This window comes from Amorphotheca resinae (assembly GCF_003019875.1).
Source record: "Amorphotheca resinae ATCC 22711 unplaced genomic scaffold M430scaffold_7, whole genome shotgun sequence".
Taxonomy (NCBI): Eukaryota; Fungi; Ascomycota; class Leotiomycetes; order Helotiales; family Amorphothecaceae; genus Amorphotheca; species Amorphotheca resinae.
In genome coordinates, this window is record NW_020194477.1 from 1,196,895 (window position 1) to 1,214,111 (window position 17,217).

At 43.1% G+C, this 17,217-nt stretch overlaps 3 protein-coding genes across 3 annotated transcripts; 1 reads left to right on the forward strand and 2 right to left on the reverse strand.

Annotated features, from left to right (window-relative positions):
- Positions 1 to 7,752: 7,752 nt before the first annotated feature.
- Positions 7,753 to 10,128, reverse strand: M430DRAFT_141353 (hypothetical protein). Its single transcript, XM_024862708.1, has 6 exons — positions 9,907 to 10,128; positions 9,639 to 9,855; positions 9,371 to 9,588; positions 8,968 to 9,191; positions 8,597 to 8,917; positions 7,753 to 8,545 (listed from the first exon to the last, which is right to left on the reverse strand). The coding sequence occupies exons 1-6, from the start codon at positions 10,079 to 10,081 to the stop codon at positions 7,925 to 7,927; spliced, it is 1,776 nt and encodes a 591-aa protein (XP_024720385.1). The 5' UTR covers positions 10,082 to 10,128; the 3' UTR covers positions 7,753 to 7,924.
- A 485-nt stretch (positions 10,129 to 10,613) lies between these two features.
- On the forward strand, positions 10,614 to 11,490 carry M430DRAFT_35509 (hypothetical protein). The gene is made up of 2 exons (XM_024866750.1): positions 10,614 to 10,959; positions 11,048 to 11,490. The coding sequence occupies exons 1-2, from the start codon at positions 10,639 to 10,641 to the stop codon at positions 11,480 to 11,482; spliced, it is 756 nt and encodes a 251-aa protein (XP_024720386.1). The 5' UTR covers positions 10,614 to 10,638; the 3' UTR covers positions 11,483 to 11,490.
- A 322-nt stretch (positions 11,491 to 11,812) lies between these two features.
- On the reverse strand, positions 11,813 to 14,046 carry M430DRAFT_28602 (hypothetical protein; the record flags this gene model as incomplete). The annotated part of the gene is made up of 2 exons (XM_024865803.1): positions 11,813 to 12,372; positions 12,432 to 14,046. The coding sequence occupies 2 exons, from the start codon at positions 14,044 to 14,046 to the stop codon at positions 11,813 to 11,815; spliced, it is 2,175 nt and encodes a 724-aa protein (XP_024720387.1).
- Between the last annotated feature and the right edge of the window lie 3,171 nt (positions 14,047 to 17,217).

A 17,217-nucleotide genomic window follows, 5' to 3' on the forward strand; every position in this document is an offset into this window, starting at 1 on the left:
ACTTCGTAATTCTCTTGTCTATAACGCGTTCTAGCTTGTATAAGACCTACTTGTTAGTGTCGCCCTAGACACCCTTAACTAGTTTCTAACTGTCTAGCGCTAGACGGCTATATAGATCCGCCCCTTTAGGTACTAGTATAAGATAGGCTATTAACACTACCTAGTAACATCTTTATAACTAAGGAAAGTCAAGCTTATATACTAATCGACCGACCTGTTAGATAACTTTAAAAGGGCTAGCTCTCTACTAGGATAGCTTCTTGTTTTAGGTCTTAGGCAAATAGTACCCTTTATAGAGCCGTAAGAATACCTTATTACTAACGTCTATCGTAATTAGACTATAGTAAGCGTTGTAGTATTCCTTTACTATAGTTACTATAAAATCGATTACTACCTTTGTATTATACTATTAGAGGCGACAGATAACCTCTAGGGCCTCTTACTAGTCTTGTCCTACTATTAATAATAAGGACGTGTTTAGCTTAAAGCTGTATACTAGCTTATTTAGGCTCGTTCTAATAGAATCCGAGTATATATTATTTAACGCTACTTGTAACGTTATAATACTAGAAGTCTATAGCTAGTCTAGGTTATTAAAGATCTAAAAACAAAGTACGATCTTTACTATCTAGTTTTTTTGCTTAGACAACCTGTTAGTCTAGAGATACTATACTATAGATATAAAGAGCTTTGTTCTAAACTAGCGAAACAGCTCTCTTTAGAAGGCAGATATAAACTTTGTATTACGGTCTAATATTATCCTTATAAGGATTCCCTAGTCTAAGAGTAAAAGCATTTAGACTAGTACCTTAGCCTATTCCTTTACTGTGTACGTACTATGTCTTAGGATTAATAGCGACTTCTTACTATGTTTATAGGTAACTATAAGTATCACGTTAAAAGTGTTGTGTCCTTTAATCTTTTATAGCGTAATAGCTAGTACTTCTAGTAGCCTAGTAATAAAGTCTATTACAATTGTGTAGAACAGTATTAGTATTAATTAAATAAGTTGTAGTTTACCTAATAGTAGTAGACGTAACGTCGTATTTACCTAATAACTTAGGTAATACTATATATAGTTAGTAAGTTTCTTTGTTAGGCTATAAATAGACATGCCTTATAAGGCCTGCCTAGTACGATTAATGCTAAAATAAAGGGGCCTATAGGCTTTCCTTAGAACGTCTTAAGTTACTAGCTTTAGGATATAAAGTCTAGATAGGCTGTTTAAGACTACGTAGTATAGTAGTCTATTCTTTTAAATAAATAGTATACTAGCTCTCTTCTAGTCTATAGTATCGCCCTTTTCTATACTAAGTATATATATAATACGACAATAGTAAGGGTCTGCCTAGTATCTCTCTTATAGCTTAGTTTTAAACTCGTCTGTTACTAGGGCCTTTAACGTAATCTAGATATAGTCTAGAGTGTTGTCTTTTAACATATCTTTTAGCTTATCTACTACTAACCTTAACAAGGCGTTAGGCACGATGTTAGTCTTCTTAAGAATATGCCTTATATCTAAATTATATTAGAAGAGGTACTATAACACTTAGATTAATCTTATATTTAATTAGTTAGCGTCTGTTATAATTAGGGACGTCTGTCTAACGATACCGCGTGTTACTAAATAGTCTGTAAGTACGATTATAGTAGTCTTAGACGACTAGAGTATAACTTGTAGCTAGCGTATAGTATATACTAGGTATACTACCTCTAGCTCTATTAGTTTATAGTTCTTTTTAGCCGGGCCTAATAGTTTGCTTAGAAACAAGATAGGTTATACTATAGTTAAACTAATCTTAGTAAGGTCTACTAAGACCTTATATCCTTCCTTTAAGTAAAACGTTATAATACTAAAGCCTTACTTATTAGATATATTAATCTTAAGGTATAACTTGTGCCTTAGGTTAAAGTATACTAAAAACTATAGGTTAGAAAGGTAAGACTATATTACCTTAAAGCTACTATACTCTTTTAGTATAGGCTCTTACGACGTACGTGCCACGAACCTACACCGCTTATTCTTTATAATGCCTTATTCTTAACCGATAGTAAGGAGCTACGTCTTCTGCTTTTATAGCGGCTACGCTAGCTAGGCGTACTATAACACGTACTAGTGTAAGTAGCCTGTTATCCTTAGGTATTGTTCTAAAGCCTTAAGGCTTTCTAAGAACTTTAAGTTCTTTATTAACGCTATACGTTTTATTATAGTAGCTATTCTAAACCTGTCTACTCTATACCTAAGTAGCTCTACTAACAAGTATACTAGAAATAACTTCTTTAGTAATAGCGTAATCTAAAGATCTTAAATAAGGGATAATACGTTACGTAAGTATACTACGTGTTTAGCTACTATATAAGAGAAAACGACGATATTATCTATAAAACATTAGGAACAGTACCTTAGATCTTATATCTTAGAATCTATATACTATTAAACAAAAGTAAGAGAGTTCTTAAACCTTATTAATACTACGTTAGGTATCTCTTGACCTTAATAACTAATAATAGTAAAGCGTTCTTAATAGTCTTATTAGACTAGGAATTAGTAAAAGAAAGAAGATCTATCGATTACTATAATGTATCTTATTCCTTATAGCGCCTTTATTACTTTTACCTAGAGTAGTATTAGGTAAGTGTCTAGGACTGTTACCTTATTTAACGCTTAGAGATTAACTACTAGACGTGCCTTACGCTATCTATTAACTGTTCGCTATACGACAAAGATAGAGTACCTAAAGGGGGTAGGTAACGTTACTTATTCTATTAGTCCCTTTTAATGTAGCTTGTTAAATACCTTATTAACGGCCTCTTAGTCTTTAATACCTAATAGGTAATATCTAGACGTAACCTTCTAGTTCTACTATCCTTTAACTAATAGTACTAGTATCCTCTTGTTTTCTAGGATATTAATTAGACCCTTCTCTTTCTAGTATGTCGTAAATTTAGATACTAATCTCTATAGTTTCTAGGTTAGTACTAGGTTAGTATTATATATATAGATACCTTTGTCTATAGTGATTTCTATAACGTTAGTAAGCTATAATATCCTAATTATTAGACTATGATCCTAGAATGCCTTCTTTCCTTCTATAACTAGATCTAGATCTTATGTAACGTAATAGCCCTCTTCTTTAAATTTATTAAGAGTTCTTAATCGCGCCTTTTAAGGGATTGTTATCTCTCTTACTATTATGTTTATAACTGTTACAAAGTTTATATAATCTGTAATAGAATCCTAAGCGCCTAAAAGCGTTCTTATAAACATATAGCTCTTACTTACTAAGACCTTTGTATAGTAGATTAGTACCGCTATAGTTATGCCTAAAAGAACCCGGGTTTCTCTAGCTACTAGTACCTTACGAACGACCTAACTACTATAATAGTATACCTAGATTCTAATAGTAATACTCTAGTATACGCCGATTACTAGAGTCTTATAGCTATAGTTAATAACGGCCTAGTAGAGAAACAAAACCTTGTTACTAATTAGGAGCTTTAGGCTAAGCCTGTCTATAATCTACGCGCTAACTCTAATCCGTACTATAGCCGGCTTACTACTAACGGCACTATTAATGTATAGGTTAAATAATGCTTATCCCTTTAGCGGCATCTTAAAAGTAAGACCCTTAACGACAGTAGTCTACAAGTAGTCTACCTTAGCCCTTAGGTACTGTTTAATCTATTCCTAATCTACTACTAATTAGAAGTAGCCTATATTAATACACACCTAGTATTCTGTACTACTAAGTAAAAACCTGACTCTTATCGTTACGTATAAGTACCTTATAACAGAGCCTAGCCTAGCGTTAATTATTTAAGAGGTCGCCTCTATTACTCTTCTAGCCTTAGTAGTAAGGACAGGGTCTAGGTTTAATACTACGCTCTTCTTAAGTAGAGTGTAGTAATTCGAGTTAACATACTTAAACAGCTTAGTACGTAACAAGAAGGTCTAGGAACACTTTTAATATAATAGTTCTAGGGCTACTACTACTTTATTTATTATAAGTAAGGTATCGTCTTCTAGTTCTAGTAATAATAGTTAATCTTATATATCTATATTAAGAGATACTTCCTTTGTTATTATATAGCCTTAGTCTACTAACTCCTAATTATACTTAGTACTAGCTTTCTCTAGAACGTCTATAAAGTTATTAGAAAGGTTTACTACGTTATACTAGTAGAATCGCTTAAAACGCCTACTACTATACAAGCCGTACTAGTTCTAGTACTAGCCTTAGTTCTAGTACTACTCTTATTACTACTAACTATATTACTGCCTATACTAGTATTGTCCTTACTACTACTAGGTCTAGGTTTTCTTTTCTTTCTCTTTGTCTTATAATACGCTTAAGTAAGGCGGTCTAGAGTAATTGTTCTCTTCTAGCTTGTCTACTATACCTAGTAGCTACCTTAATAGTAGTAGTAGCTAGGTTCTGTCGTTAGCCTTGTCTTACTATAGGAAAGGAAAGAATAGTAGCCTAAATAGCGATAGTACAAAAGGACGTATAAATATAAGAGAATTATTCTAAAAGAAAGACTAAAAGTTATTATAAAAGGTATTACCTTATTCTTTACGGCCCTTACGTACTATCTTAGGGATCCTCTAAGACTATACTTAGAGCATATCTTATATCGTATCTTACTTTAATACTACTTCTTTTATAAACTATACAACTGTTGTAGTGTTAGTAGAGTAGTTAATAAATAGCCTAATCGCTAGGTCTAGGCTGTTATAGGCTTGTAATAGCTGTTAGACAGGTTTGTTAAACTCTACGGCCCTTATAGTCTAGATAATCTTAGTAGTAAAGGCCTAAAGGCTCTTGTTTACCTTAGCGTTACTAACTATATACTATATTACCTAGAGCTTCTAAAGCGCTAAGGCTAGAGCCTCCTTAAACCTCTTAATAAGTACGTTAGTCTATAGTTAGACTCTACCTAGTCTGTGTTTTAATCTTATACGCTATAGGTCGTCTAACTCTATAGTATACTATACTAGCGCCGCTCCTCTTAAACAGGTTACTAAGTTCTGTTAGACGACTTGTTCTTGTCCCTTAGATACGTTGTCCTTAACTACGTCTGTAAACAGGTATACGTTCCTTTAGTATATATTATTACTAATTATAATAGTATCTCTAGTCCTAATAGACTTGTTAAGCTCTAGGTTAAAGAAGCTAATATCTATTAGACGCTATTTGTTATTAATTACTTAGTCTTGCTATATAAGACCCTACTTGTTATACTAGTTGTGTTAAGGCTGGTTGTTCTATAAAGCCGCGGCTACACTTTACTTAATTATAGCTTGTATCTACCGTATAACATCTATAGTAAACGCGTTTAGCGCTACTCTAGTAGTATTACCTTTGTTATTCTTGTTTCTATTTCCTTCTATTGTCTCTTATCTTAATCTTGTTCTTAATCGTCTGTCGTTAAAAAGACTAGGGCCCCTAGATCCTAAGCCTAAGCTAGAACTAGAACCTAAGCCTAATAATAATACTATATCTCTTGTGATTTCTTTAGTACTCTCTAACGTCTAACGTTAGGACTAACGTTAGGACTAGTCGTTACGTTAACTTTCTTGTTAAATTAGTCGGTTACGTTAGGACTAGTTCCTCTCTTGTTCTACTTGTTCCTCCTTAAGGAGTTGTGCTAGTTCTTGTTCTTCTTCTTATCCTTATAAACGTAGGTCGTCTAGGATCTTAATACCCTTAGTAGTAGTACTAAAGACCTTAAGTACCTGTATTAGCTCGCTCTAGTCTATAACCTACTGTCCTAGAAAAGGAGTAGCTATAGTAGTAGCCTTTATAGATACGCTCCTTCCCTTACGTCGCGTTGTTATTGTTAATACAGCCGGGGTTAAGTTCTAAGGGTAACGGCAAGTAACGGCGTGTACGTATAGGTAGAGCTTGACTAGAATACGTCTTATAAGCGCCTAATTATGTACTAGAACCGCTTTAAATTAATGTATAAGCTATATAACTTCTAGTATAATAGCTAGCTCGTTTAATAGAGCTAACATTAGTGTTAGGGTAGGGTGGCGGGATTAGTAGGGTGGTAGGAGTGGTCTTAAGCTAGTGCCTCGAATTCGACTGATAGAGTAGTATAAACGGTATTAGTATAGGTATAGGTATAGGTATAGGTTGGCCCGGCCTTAATATTAAAGGCTCTGTCGACCGTAACAGGTATTACTACTATTTGTTACGTAATAGTATAGGTAGAAGGATGATTTTCTGTACTATCGCTAGGATATAGTAGTATTATCTACGTCTAGATGCCTTATAGCCTGGCCAGGCATCACATCCTACGGTATCCGTCCCTATTCCTTGGTATCGTTACCCTTCCCGTAACAATCAGCAAGCGGTTGTCTGCTAGCCTAATGATTTATTTCATTGCAATAAGCGATGGTAGATGAGATAAGGTAAATAAAACTAATTTATCTTTATCTCTATTCAAATCCAGACTATGCATATATGATAAGAACATCCTCCTATAGTGTTTGCAAAACCCGAGAAGTCTCGCTTTGGCGCTAACGTCCCCTATTCAGTTAAGCGAACCAATCAACATCACGCTTTCTCACTTTCGGACACTTCTAATGTGACTTCCGGAGGCCAACTGTGCTGGAATCGCTCCCCTATTCAGGAATCAAGCCAATAAGAGTCACGAGTTCTCATTTTGAGCCACTGGGAACCCTCCCTGGAGTACTTATTCAAGGCCACCAGATTCTTGAACCGAGCCTCTTAAACTCTTCCTCCCCTAATACTTCGATCTACCGAGTCCAAAGTCTTCAAAAAGGAATAAGCCACTTGACTCCAGGCATGTTAAGTTTCCTTGACTTACTCAATTAGGAATTCCTATTTCATCCTTGAACACCAAGAGACTGATGATCAGTAAGTAGATTCACTACTCACCCACCATTCGCAAGTTCGCGACTTTGACAGACAGGCCGTCTCGTCGAAACACTGTCATCCCCGTCGTTGGAGTAAGTTGTTGTTGCCCTTCACTTCGAAGATCCATATATGGCTAATAGCCTATTGCTCAATGAGAGAGATTCGTGTCCCCGCAGTTGAGTACCTAAGCATGAGCGATCGGATCTATTGAAGAGCACACCCACAGTCCACTCACTACAAGAGTACATCCATACTGACAACCACTTGTTCGTTCCAGACCACCATGGCCAATCAATCAACTCACACAACTGAACGATGCCGATGTAGAGTATGCCGTTTAAGATGCCAGCTCATGTCCTTCTTTCCGGATGGATTGCCGAAGATGGTTCATTCTCAAGTACCTTTCGATCGGTATCCGTGTGAATAGTATCGATGACTGATTCCGTGTTTTTAACGGTGAAACGAGTCCAAATCTCCGCTCCTGTAGCAGCAAGCCCGCGTTTAGAAGATGCCCTTTCCGAATTTTGTCAAAGCAAGGTGTATAAATTCTCTTGGGTGTCGGATGACATCCAGAGCAGAGCTATTGGCCATCGTTCTAAGACCTTTTTTTATATATTAGCTTGACCCTCGAGAAATTCAAAGTCTTTCTAGGGCTCGCCAACTTCTACCGGCGAATCATTACCACTCAATGAGTTAGAGTTAGCCACCGTCGTATTGTGGATACTCTTGAGGGGTCCACATATACATCTTCGGCATTGATCACATAACACCCAGAACCCGACTTCAGTAGTGTTCACGGTCTATCCGTGAGAAGTGTCACCCACCTTAGTCATGGAAGCGAAAGAAGCATGTTAATAACAGAAGAAATCAGATTGGCAATCTTTCTAGTACTACAAGTAAACTAAAAGAAGTTATTCCGAAAAGGAATGCTAGCGATACAAGAGCACAACCGATAGAATCCCTTCTATCCGTGTGCAAGATCAGATAGCCGGCCAAGAAAAAAAGAAAACCTATGTTAGCAGTCTAATCCATGAGGCCTAATTCCTCGGAGGTGGCGGCGGAGGTGGCTGATCACTTGGAGGAGGTGGCGGTGGCGCATTTCCAGGCGGTGGAGGAGGAATACTGCCAGGAGGAGGGGGTGGTGGTGGTGGACTGCCGGAAAATTGTTGCAACAGAGCACTCAACCCAGCGCCGCTCAATCCAGGAGGAGCAGCAAGACCAGGAGGAGCACCCATGCTCGCCTGAGGATAAGCAGCGCCGTATCCAGGCGCCGAGTAGGCACCATATCCACCAGGTGGGGCACCAGCGGGAGGATAGGCCGGGGGTTGCTGCCAAGGAGCTGCTGGGGGTGGTGGTGGTGGAGCGCCGTATCCATTCGGGCCTCCTGGGTAAGAATCACCGCGGTCGCCTCCACGTGCACGGTCTCTTACCCAAGGTGCAGCACCTCCAGTAGGACCGTCACGAGAGTCGAATCCATTACGATCATCTCCGCGACCACGCTGTTGCCAAGGTGCGGGAGCACCGGTAGGACCACGTTGCCATGGCTTGACGTCGTCGCCGGCAGGAGGACCCTGATCATAGCCTCCAGATGGACCAGATTCAATACGTCGAGGACCATCAGTAGAAGGTGCACCGCCGGAGAGTTCTTGCATAAGTTGCTATAATCATGTAAGCAATGTGGTCAGTTGAATGGATTGCAGGGGCCTTACCTCGTACTCTCGGTCAACTGCATCACCGGCACCAATCCGACCAGCTCCGGGACCAGGTGGTCCACCGGGTGCGTCGCGCCAGCTTGTACCACGTTGTCGGTCTGGACAATCCTTAGCCATATGGCCAGCATTGCCACAGACACGGCAAATGATATTGGCAGTGAAATTTCGTTGTTCCGGGCAGTCGTACTTGCGATGTCCAATTTGACCGCAGTTCTGGCACGCCTGGTTCTCGTCATCGCGGAGAGTACCGTTGAGGGCAGCGAGTTCACGTAGTTGGTTGCGCTTGAGCTCGTTCTGGCCTTCGGGGATAGATGCAGCCTATTCGGAATTAGAAATAGCCAAATGAGGATTTGATGGGGCCAACTTACGGTCTCAATGATGTTGTGAATCAGCTTCTTTGCCTTATTAACCTTCTCCTCGGTGTCTGCCATGATTAAGCAATGAAGATCTTCTTCCTGGTTGCTGGTGTGAGCTGCATCGGATCGGCCTTTTCCTTCCTTGACGGATCCTTTTCCACGAATGGCAATTTTTGCTCCCGATTCAGTTTCCATTTTCTTCAAGGTGTTGCCACGAGGACCGATAAGCAAGCCAACTTTAGTAGAGCGCAAGCTAAGTGTTAGTATAATGATCAAAAGCTGAGAGCAAAGCGTAGTGAGCATAACAGGTTAGTGATGACAATACGCCGTATTCTAGATACAGCGAAACGTCACACGGTAATGAAATTAGGGATGGGAGTAGAGGTTAGAAATGTTAGAGGGTTAGCAATCATACTGAAGTTAATCTCTGGATAGTCATTGACCGGCACGTAAACTTTCTCCTGTGTCTTAGTGGGACGGCGATAGTCCTGTGGAGGGTGATAGTTAGGAATAACTTTCATAGCCTTCTCAATCAATTTGTGGCGCTCGTCTTCAAGACGCTTCCGGTAGCGGTATTCTCGCGTATTGACACGGCGACCAAAGTTATCGTACTGTGGCGGTGGGGATGGCGACCTGCTAATATTAGAGCGTGAAGCAGTGGCGCTGGGTGGGGTCGAACGTACCTATCTCCATCTGCAGGGACAACATCGTCGATCTTGAGCTTCTGGCTGATCTCTTCAATGCGCAAATGCAAAGTATAAGCCTCAAGCTGCTCGCTAGTCATGTTGGCCATGATGGCAGTTGGAAGTCCCATGAGACCCGCAGCCTTGTTCTCTGTCGCATCACCCCACCGATTTCTCTTCTTGCGACGTCTGGTTCCATCGACAGAAGGTTCCTCGGCTGTAGCGCAATGAGTATGCTGATGGATCTGGGACATACAAGGGTACTCACATCTTACTGGGCTGCGACCACGTTTGTAAGGACCGTCAGGGAATCCATTGGCGGGCTTGGTCGGATTGTAGCTACTGTCATCATGCTGAGTTGCGCTGTCGCCGCCGCCGAATCTGCGTCGGTTTCCCAAAGGGATGTTATTCGATCCGGTGCTTCCTTGTTGTCTCCACGCCATCGTGAAAGGTGGTGTTGATGTTTGTGACGAAAAAGGATGATGGTTTGAAGTCGTCAGAATATAGATCTCGAAATCTTTCTTAGCGCGTTCGGCCGAGGCGAGAGATCTTCGCTTGTGCAGGTGGGCGTTAGTTACATTACGTAATCATGATAGTCAGTCACGTGGCCACCACGCCGCAGCCCCGTCTCTTTCTCCGCATGATGTTTGACGGGACCATTTGCCTTGATAGACAACCGACCTAATGTTGTAATTCGGCAACAGTGTTACCAACCACATCATAAAGAAGCCATGAATGGTGTATCTCCCGTGTGCCCTAAGATATCTTACCTTATCCCAGACTCTGATATGTCAGCCCCCCCTCACTGCCCGATTACAAAGCATCGGCAGCTACCTATGGCACCATCCCCCGCCGTCAGTGGAGTAGGACTGCAGGAGCTGGAAAGTACAAAAGCTGTACCAGAATTAATAATAATACAACAATCTTCCCCTCAATCCTCTGAACTCCATCTCCACTGTCTATGACCGCCCGTCTCCACCAACTAGCAAGACACATCAAAATGGCTGCCCGTCCAGATATCCACCTCTACACGACCCAGACTCCCAACGGGATCAAGATCTCCATCACGCTCGAGGAGCTCGGCTTGCCCTACAAGGTCACCAAGATTGATATCTCCAAGAACACCCAGAAGGAGCCATGGTTCCTTGAGATCAACCCCAATGGCCGCATTCCAGCTTTGACCGATACCTTCAGCGATGGCAAGACCATCCGGCTTTTCGAGTCCGGCAGCATCCAGCAGTATCTTGTCGACCAGTACGACAAAGACTACAAGATTTCCTACCCAAGGGGAACGAGGGAGTACTATGAGATGAACAACTGGGTTGGTTGAATTCCAATCAAGCTTCTGTCTATTCAGTGGAGGGAACTTGAAATTCTATGAATCTGGACCCGACTGACATCTTCCCAAGCTCTTCTTCCTCAACGCAGGCGTGGGACCAATGCAAGGTCAGGCCAACCACTTCGGCCGTTACGCTCCCGAGCACATCGAATACGGAGTCAAGCGCTACGTCAACGAGACGCGTCGCCTGTACGGAGTCCTGAACGCGCACCTCGAGAAATCAACATCCGGATACCTCGTTGGGGACAAGTGCACCATTGCCGACATCGCGCACTGGGGCTGGGTGACATCTGCCTTCTGGGCCGGCGTCGACATTAATGAGTTCCCGGCCTTGAAGGCTTGGGATGAGAGAATGCTTGCGCGACCAGGCGTCGAGAAGGGAAGACATGTGCCGGACCCGCACCGCATGAAGGAGTTGCAGAACGACCCGGCCAAGATTAAGGAGCATGCTGAGGCGTCCAAGCAATGGGTGCAAGCGGGAATGGCAGCTGATGCAAAGAAATGAGCGATGATACTGGAGTGAACTTATGCTTATGATATCAAGAGCTAAACGCTAATAGCAATGACATGAATGTTGTTCTGTCCCCTTGACATGAGAGACTCTAAATCCCTACCGGTAGGTTAAACGCTCAATCTCAGGTCATGCAACTACAAGTGGCCAAGAATACATTTCAGGCCTCATTCTCACGAAGACAAGTGACTATCTCTAGACTACTCTACTCATCAAGTGATGTCAAGAATCAAATCAAATCCCCCAATTTGCAAAAATCCAAAAAATATTAAAACAAAACTTCCATTATACATATTCTCACCCCTTCCCATCACTGCATGCGGTCTAAAACCCCGGCCTTCTGGACCTGGGCACCTTGTGAGGCCAATTTTCGCAGAAGTTTTCGGCCTCCTTTCTCAGTTGCTCCAACTCATTATTGAGACGCTTACGCTTTCGTGGGTTGTTTTTCGGCGGAGGCGGGGGCGGTGGTGCTGGTGCTGGCGGTGCTCCTCTATCATTGCCATCATCGCCTGCATCATCATTACCGCCAGGTGGTGGTGGTGGTGGTGGTGGAGGTAGTGGTGGCTGTTGCTTCTTCCCGCTTCCTCTATTATTGCCATCATCGCCCGCATCGTCATTACCGCCAGGTGGTGGTGGTGGCTGTGGCTTGTTCCCGCTTCCTCTATCATCGCCATCATCGCCCGCATCATCATTACCGCCAGGAGGAGGAGGAGGAGGTGGTGGTGGTGGAGGTGGCTTGCCCCCGCCTCTTCCATCATCACCATCATCGCCATCATCGCCATCATCACCCGCATCGTCATTGCCACCAGGTGGTGGTGGTGGAGGTGGCTTATCCCCGCCTCCTCCATCATCGCCATCATCGGCAGCTCCTTGTCCTTGTAAGCCTAAGAACGCAGATCAGCACCCCTCAACCACTACGCAAGGGGGGAAAAGGGGAACATACGATCCGCAAATTTCGTCTCCAACTCCTTAACTTTCATCTCCAACTCTTTCACTCTCGCCTCCAACCCCTTAACACTCACCTTCCCATCCTCCACATCCCGTCTCAGACCCTTGATCCCATCCTCGCCGACGGATTGCGAAAGGTAGGCGTCTCGGTTTTCAGCATCTCGGAGACGGTTCTGCAGCTCGGTGTACGATGGGACCTGTGCTGCGAGTTGATCTTGGGCGGCGCGCAGCTGGCGGGCGATTTCTGCGTCGTTCGGGTCTTGATCCTTGACATTTTGAGACTGAGGAAGTGGTTGAGGAACGAGCTGCATCTTATTCGTTCTAATTTGCTCCTCTAGTATGGCTATCCTTCCTTTATGGTCCTCCTCTGCGCAAACTCGGGCGAGCTTCTCCGCTTCTGTGAGATTTTGTTTAAGTGTTGCGTGATCTTCTTTGAGTTGAGAAATAGTTTGATCGCGTTGTCGCTGCCCGAAGTCTATTATACTCTCATTTGATGCGCGCTGAGCTTCCAAATATTCCTGGAGGTACTTGCCAGTACTATTGGATTCTTCTGTCGACGGCCTGCCATCTTGTTTTTCCAGTTGTTCCAAACGGTCACGGAGATTTTTGAGTACAGTTGTACTAGCATTCCTTTCTTTCAAGCTTAGTGTTGTCTGCTTCTCCAGCTCCTTCTCGAAATTTCTGGCCTTACTCTCTTCGGAGCTGAGCTGAGCTTTTAGATCCTTCTCAAGACGGTCTCTCGCATTCGCAGATCTCTTAATGGTATCGTTCAACTCCCAAATTTCTTCCTCATCCGCCTCTTTCTCGGTCACAACCTCGATGGGTTCATCCTGAAACCTAACAGTCTTCGTTCTCGCCGTGGCTTGCTTTGCCTCAGACAGCTCCCCATCCTTTTCCAAAGGAGTTTCCTTCAGATGACTGACGGTTGGCTCGCCGATCGTCCGGATAGTAGAACTAGCTCTCTTGACGATGGCTTGAACCGCATCACTGAAATTGTCAATGAGTTTATTGATGCCCAAGAAATTGCCTGTCTGCTGCAAGCGATTCGCCTTTCCATAATCACTGACTTCGCTCTGCGTTTCCGGCATCTCCGGCTCCATGGAAACCGGAATGAGCTCCTCCAGTCCCTGGAGTTTCCGAGTAGCTTCCTCGACAGCAGCACAGACGGAGGCAGTGACTGTGTGCATTGGATCTTTGGCATCGGCTGACTGAAGTTCATCGCTAGACCTAGCTTCTATCAGGCAGAGATGCTGCTCTGCTTGATCGCGTTCATCGCGAAACGTGTGGGCGAGGTTTGTGAAGAAGGCAGTTCGCCGTTTATGGTAATCAACTTGTTCATTGATTGCGTTTCTCAAAGCTTCAGGGTTCAGGGGGGTTCGCTCAAGTAAATACTGAACATTCCAGGCTAGACTTGCTTCCGTGTTGGTTTCTGCACCTGGAGGAGCATTTCCCTGTGATCTCACCTGGGCCTCGCGCTCCTCGGCCTTTTTCCTAGCCTTCGTTTGTGCATCTAGCTTGGCCTCCAGTCGGCTTATCGTATCTTCTGCAGATTTTAATGACTGCTCCAACTCGTTCCGGTCCTTAACAGGTTCTCCCGATTTAGTTGACATGGCTGCACGTCTGGCTTGTTCAGCAGCCTCTTCAGGAAACTTTTCGAGCTTTTTGTCGTCCGAGGAGTGGAAATCGACCAAAAAGGTCAAGAACGAGAGATATCATGCGACAATAAAAATATAATGAAGACGGAGTACAAAAAGTAGCTAAGCGGTTTGTTTAAGATGTAAAAGGGGTGTCGCGTGTGGGGATAGGGAGGCATCATACTTATGATTCCTTTGGTCTTTATCAATCCCTACGATTTGATCTCAGGGCAGTTGATGCATTTACGCTTGCGGGAGAAAACCCTTCCAAATGCAGAGATACATATGTGGTCGACCCTTTGTTGGAATGAGTTTTCCTCGACATTGTAACTCCTCTTCCGGGCATTCAACACCTTTGGATTTCTTGCTCAAAGGAAGGAGTCTTGCTTTGGATAACACAATGTGCAATGTTTCCAAATGCATAAGATTCCCTTGTATAGGCTCTGGAAAAAAATTTGTAGCACTTAAGGCACCAGGTATCGTTGAATTTAACAACGACAGTGCGACACTCTAGACTGAACGGCATTGGCAGGCCGTAGATAGCCCATCAACCGCTTGGCACCAGGTAGGCCGCAGCCTGCAGGTGCAAAGGGTCATGGGTATCTGAATCTTTGCACCAGATACCCTTCAAAACAGCAATGCAACATTCGAAATGTCGGACCCCGAATGGACGGGGCTGAGGACAAAGGAGGTAGGTCATGAATACCTAACATGGAATGTACGCGTTCGACATTCACTCGAACAAAGAAATTCGATCTCCTTTCTTAAGCGAGCTTCAGCGACTGCTTAAGCGACAATAGCGGAGTATAAGGAGTCGTCCTGGAATGCTTCTAGGCTATCTCAACGATGAACCCAAAGAAATGGATATCAGTGGATTATCCGAGGCTTGGATTCAATCAAGGGAAGTCAAGGAACCTGGTGGGTGTCTTGATTACGATCCACGAATTTACGGTCGTCGCGAATATGAACTATCGTTACGAATATGAAATCTCGTTGCGAAACTGCACTTTCGTTGTCAAGTACACCCGATTCTGCCTAAACATTCACTGATTCGAAATCAGCGCAGCAGTCAAAAGATGTATGACATAGACTTACTGGGAATGCCTGCTCCCTACGAAGCGGTTGTGTTGTACTTGACATCTGGCTAGGGAGTCTGAGCTTAATTTGTAGTTGAAGATATGTCTTAGACTAGGATTTCGATACTCGGGGTCGTAGAACTTAGAGTTGTAAGGAGAGATGTAGTCTTAAAGCTAAATGTTGAGTGAAACTTAGAGGGATGTTCTGGTTAGATGGTTTAGGTTGTACTACTAAAGAGGATTGAAGGAATCCCAGCACACCAGTCAGCGAGGGAATCCGCCAAGTACGGGGATCCAAAAAGAGTAATAGACGATGGAGGTCTACACGCGACCGGCACTGTGCTTGATGCCAATAATTACGTATACAGTAGAGTAGTTAGAGTCTTAGAAAGATGCATACCTCTGCATTCTTCTCGAATATTGGGGAAGATAAGCATTAAACTAGGTGTTCTCTAAAATCTATAGTCAGATTAAAGTACTTAGAAAACGCGTTCACGAAAATATATTTTCGAAAATACCGAATCTTCTCATATATATTAGCTGTTCAGTTCTCTGCCTACCTACCTAAGGTTTAGAGCAATGCTTTGATTAAAGTTCTCTAGCTGCTATATAAATGTTTCTAATATGGTACGTTATTTGTATACCTTGACAAACCAACATACTAAGCCAGAAAGTAAGGTAGGTACCTCCCTTACCTTCTCTCTCTCCCTTCTCCTATTTTTCTGAACCCTAGGCAGAACGATAGAAGACGAGGACGTGAACCAAAAGAAACGAATAGTGAAAGCTATATCTATGTAATGACAATTCATGAGAATTTTTGTTACAAAAGAGAATTCTTACAAAATCAATATTCGCGCAGGATTCTCGTTACGAAATAGATATTTTCGTACAATTGTCGTTACGAGATAAATATTCTTGCTGCGAAACTTGTATATATTCACTTAAATTGCCTGGGACACTTTAAGTTTCTCGTTCAGGTCCATGCCCTTTGATCTTGTCATATACACAAAGTAAAGGATCATCCAGGCTCCTTGAGAATCACGTTTTTGACGACCTTCCCTGTCGTTGTATTATTATGTGTTTTGTGGTTTTATAGTGGTATATGATTATATCCTACCTATTTCGACAAGGCTGCTCGGCTTTTCACAAGCATCCTATTTAATAACCTGGGGTAAACGAGACCACTGCCGCGACGTCTAACCTCGGTGATAGCCTCATCTCTAATAATAATCCTGCTCGTCCTAATAACCCTGCTCGTCCTAATAATTATAACACTATGCCCACGTCCTACCAGCGATCTAGCCCACCGGCTCCTACCCCACCAACCATTATCCTTCTCTTCCCCTGTCTTAACGCCTCTCCACGAAACATCTCCAAATACGTATCCGGCTCCATCACCCTCTATCCAAGCTCCTACATCCTCATCATCCCAACCAGCACGCTCTCCCTGCTCCCCTTCCGGCACTCCCGGATCCTCCCCGCTATCTTTCTCCTCCTCCCTCCTACCTCCACATGCCTAATCACAGGGAAACCGCTGCCCGCGAACGCCTTAGTCTTAGATTCATGTCCTGGACCAGACTCCTCCGGTAGACACCGAGCTGGAACAGCATCAGGAAGAGCCAAAGATTTCGAGGTCAGTAGTCAGACCTTTGAAAGGGCTGATAGATAAGTGTTTATCTTACGCCACTTAAAAGGAAACTGTCACTTGTATCCAATGCCCCTTGGCCTGTGCAAAGCTGTACATGATTCGAGTTTCCCGTCCAATGATTCAGATTCCCTGTTCAATGATTCAATTTCCTGTCCACGTAGGAGTCAAATCCGCATTATCTTCAGCGACACTGACAGGACTTAAGGTCAGTTATGGGACTTAAGGTCAGTTATGGGACTTAAGATCAGTTATGGGACTTAAGGTCAGTTATCTCCAGTAATCCCGCCTTCATACATGATGAGTTGCGGACCGTCTCGACTTGCATCAGTGACGTCGATGTTACGAAGTACCTAGTGTAGAAGGGTCTCCAGCCGAAGAATTAAGGCACGGCCAAAAGGAACGAGGTCTTGGGCCCATATCATT

Excerpts from the sequence above, each read along its gene's own strand:
- M430DRAFT_141353 (XM_024862708.1), bottom strand. The coding sequence starts at position 10,081 with ATGGCGTGGAGACAACAAGGAAGCACCGGATCGAATAACATCCCTTTG. Across the intron at positions 9,589-9,638 it reads GTCCCTGCAGATGGAGATAG|GTCGCCATCCCCACCGCCAC; the intron begins GTACGTTCGACC and ends TAATATTAGCAG. Across the intron at positions 8,918-8,967 it reads TTCACAACATCATTGAGACC|GCTGCATCTATCCCCGAAGG; the intron begins GTAAGTTGGCCC and ends AATTCCGAATAG.
- M430DRAFT_35509 (XM_024866750.1), top strand. The coding sequence starts at position 10,639 with ATGGCTGCCCGTCCAGATATCCACCTCTACACGACCCAGACTCCCAAC. Across the intron at positions 10,960-11,047 it reads ACTATGAGATGAACAACTGG|CTCTTCTTCCTCAACGCAGG; the intron begins GTTGGTTGAATT and ends CATCTTCCCAAG.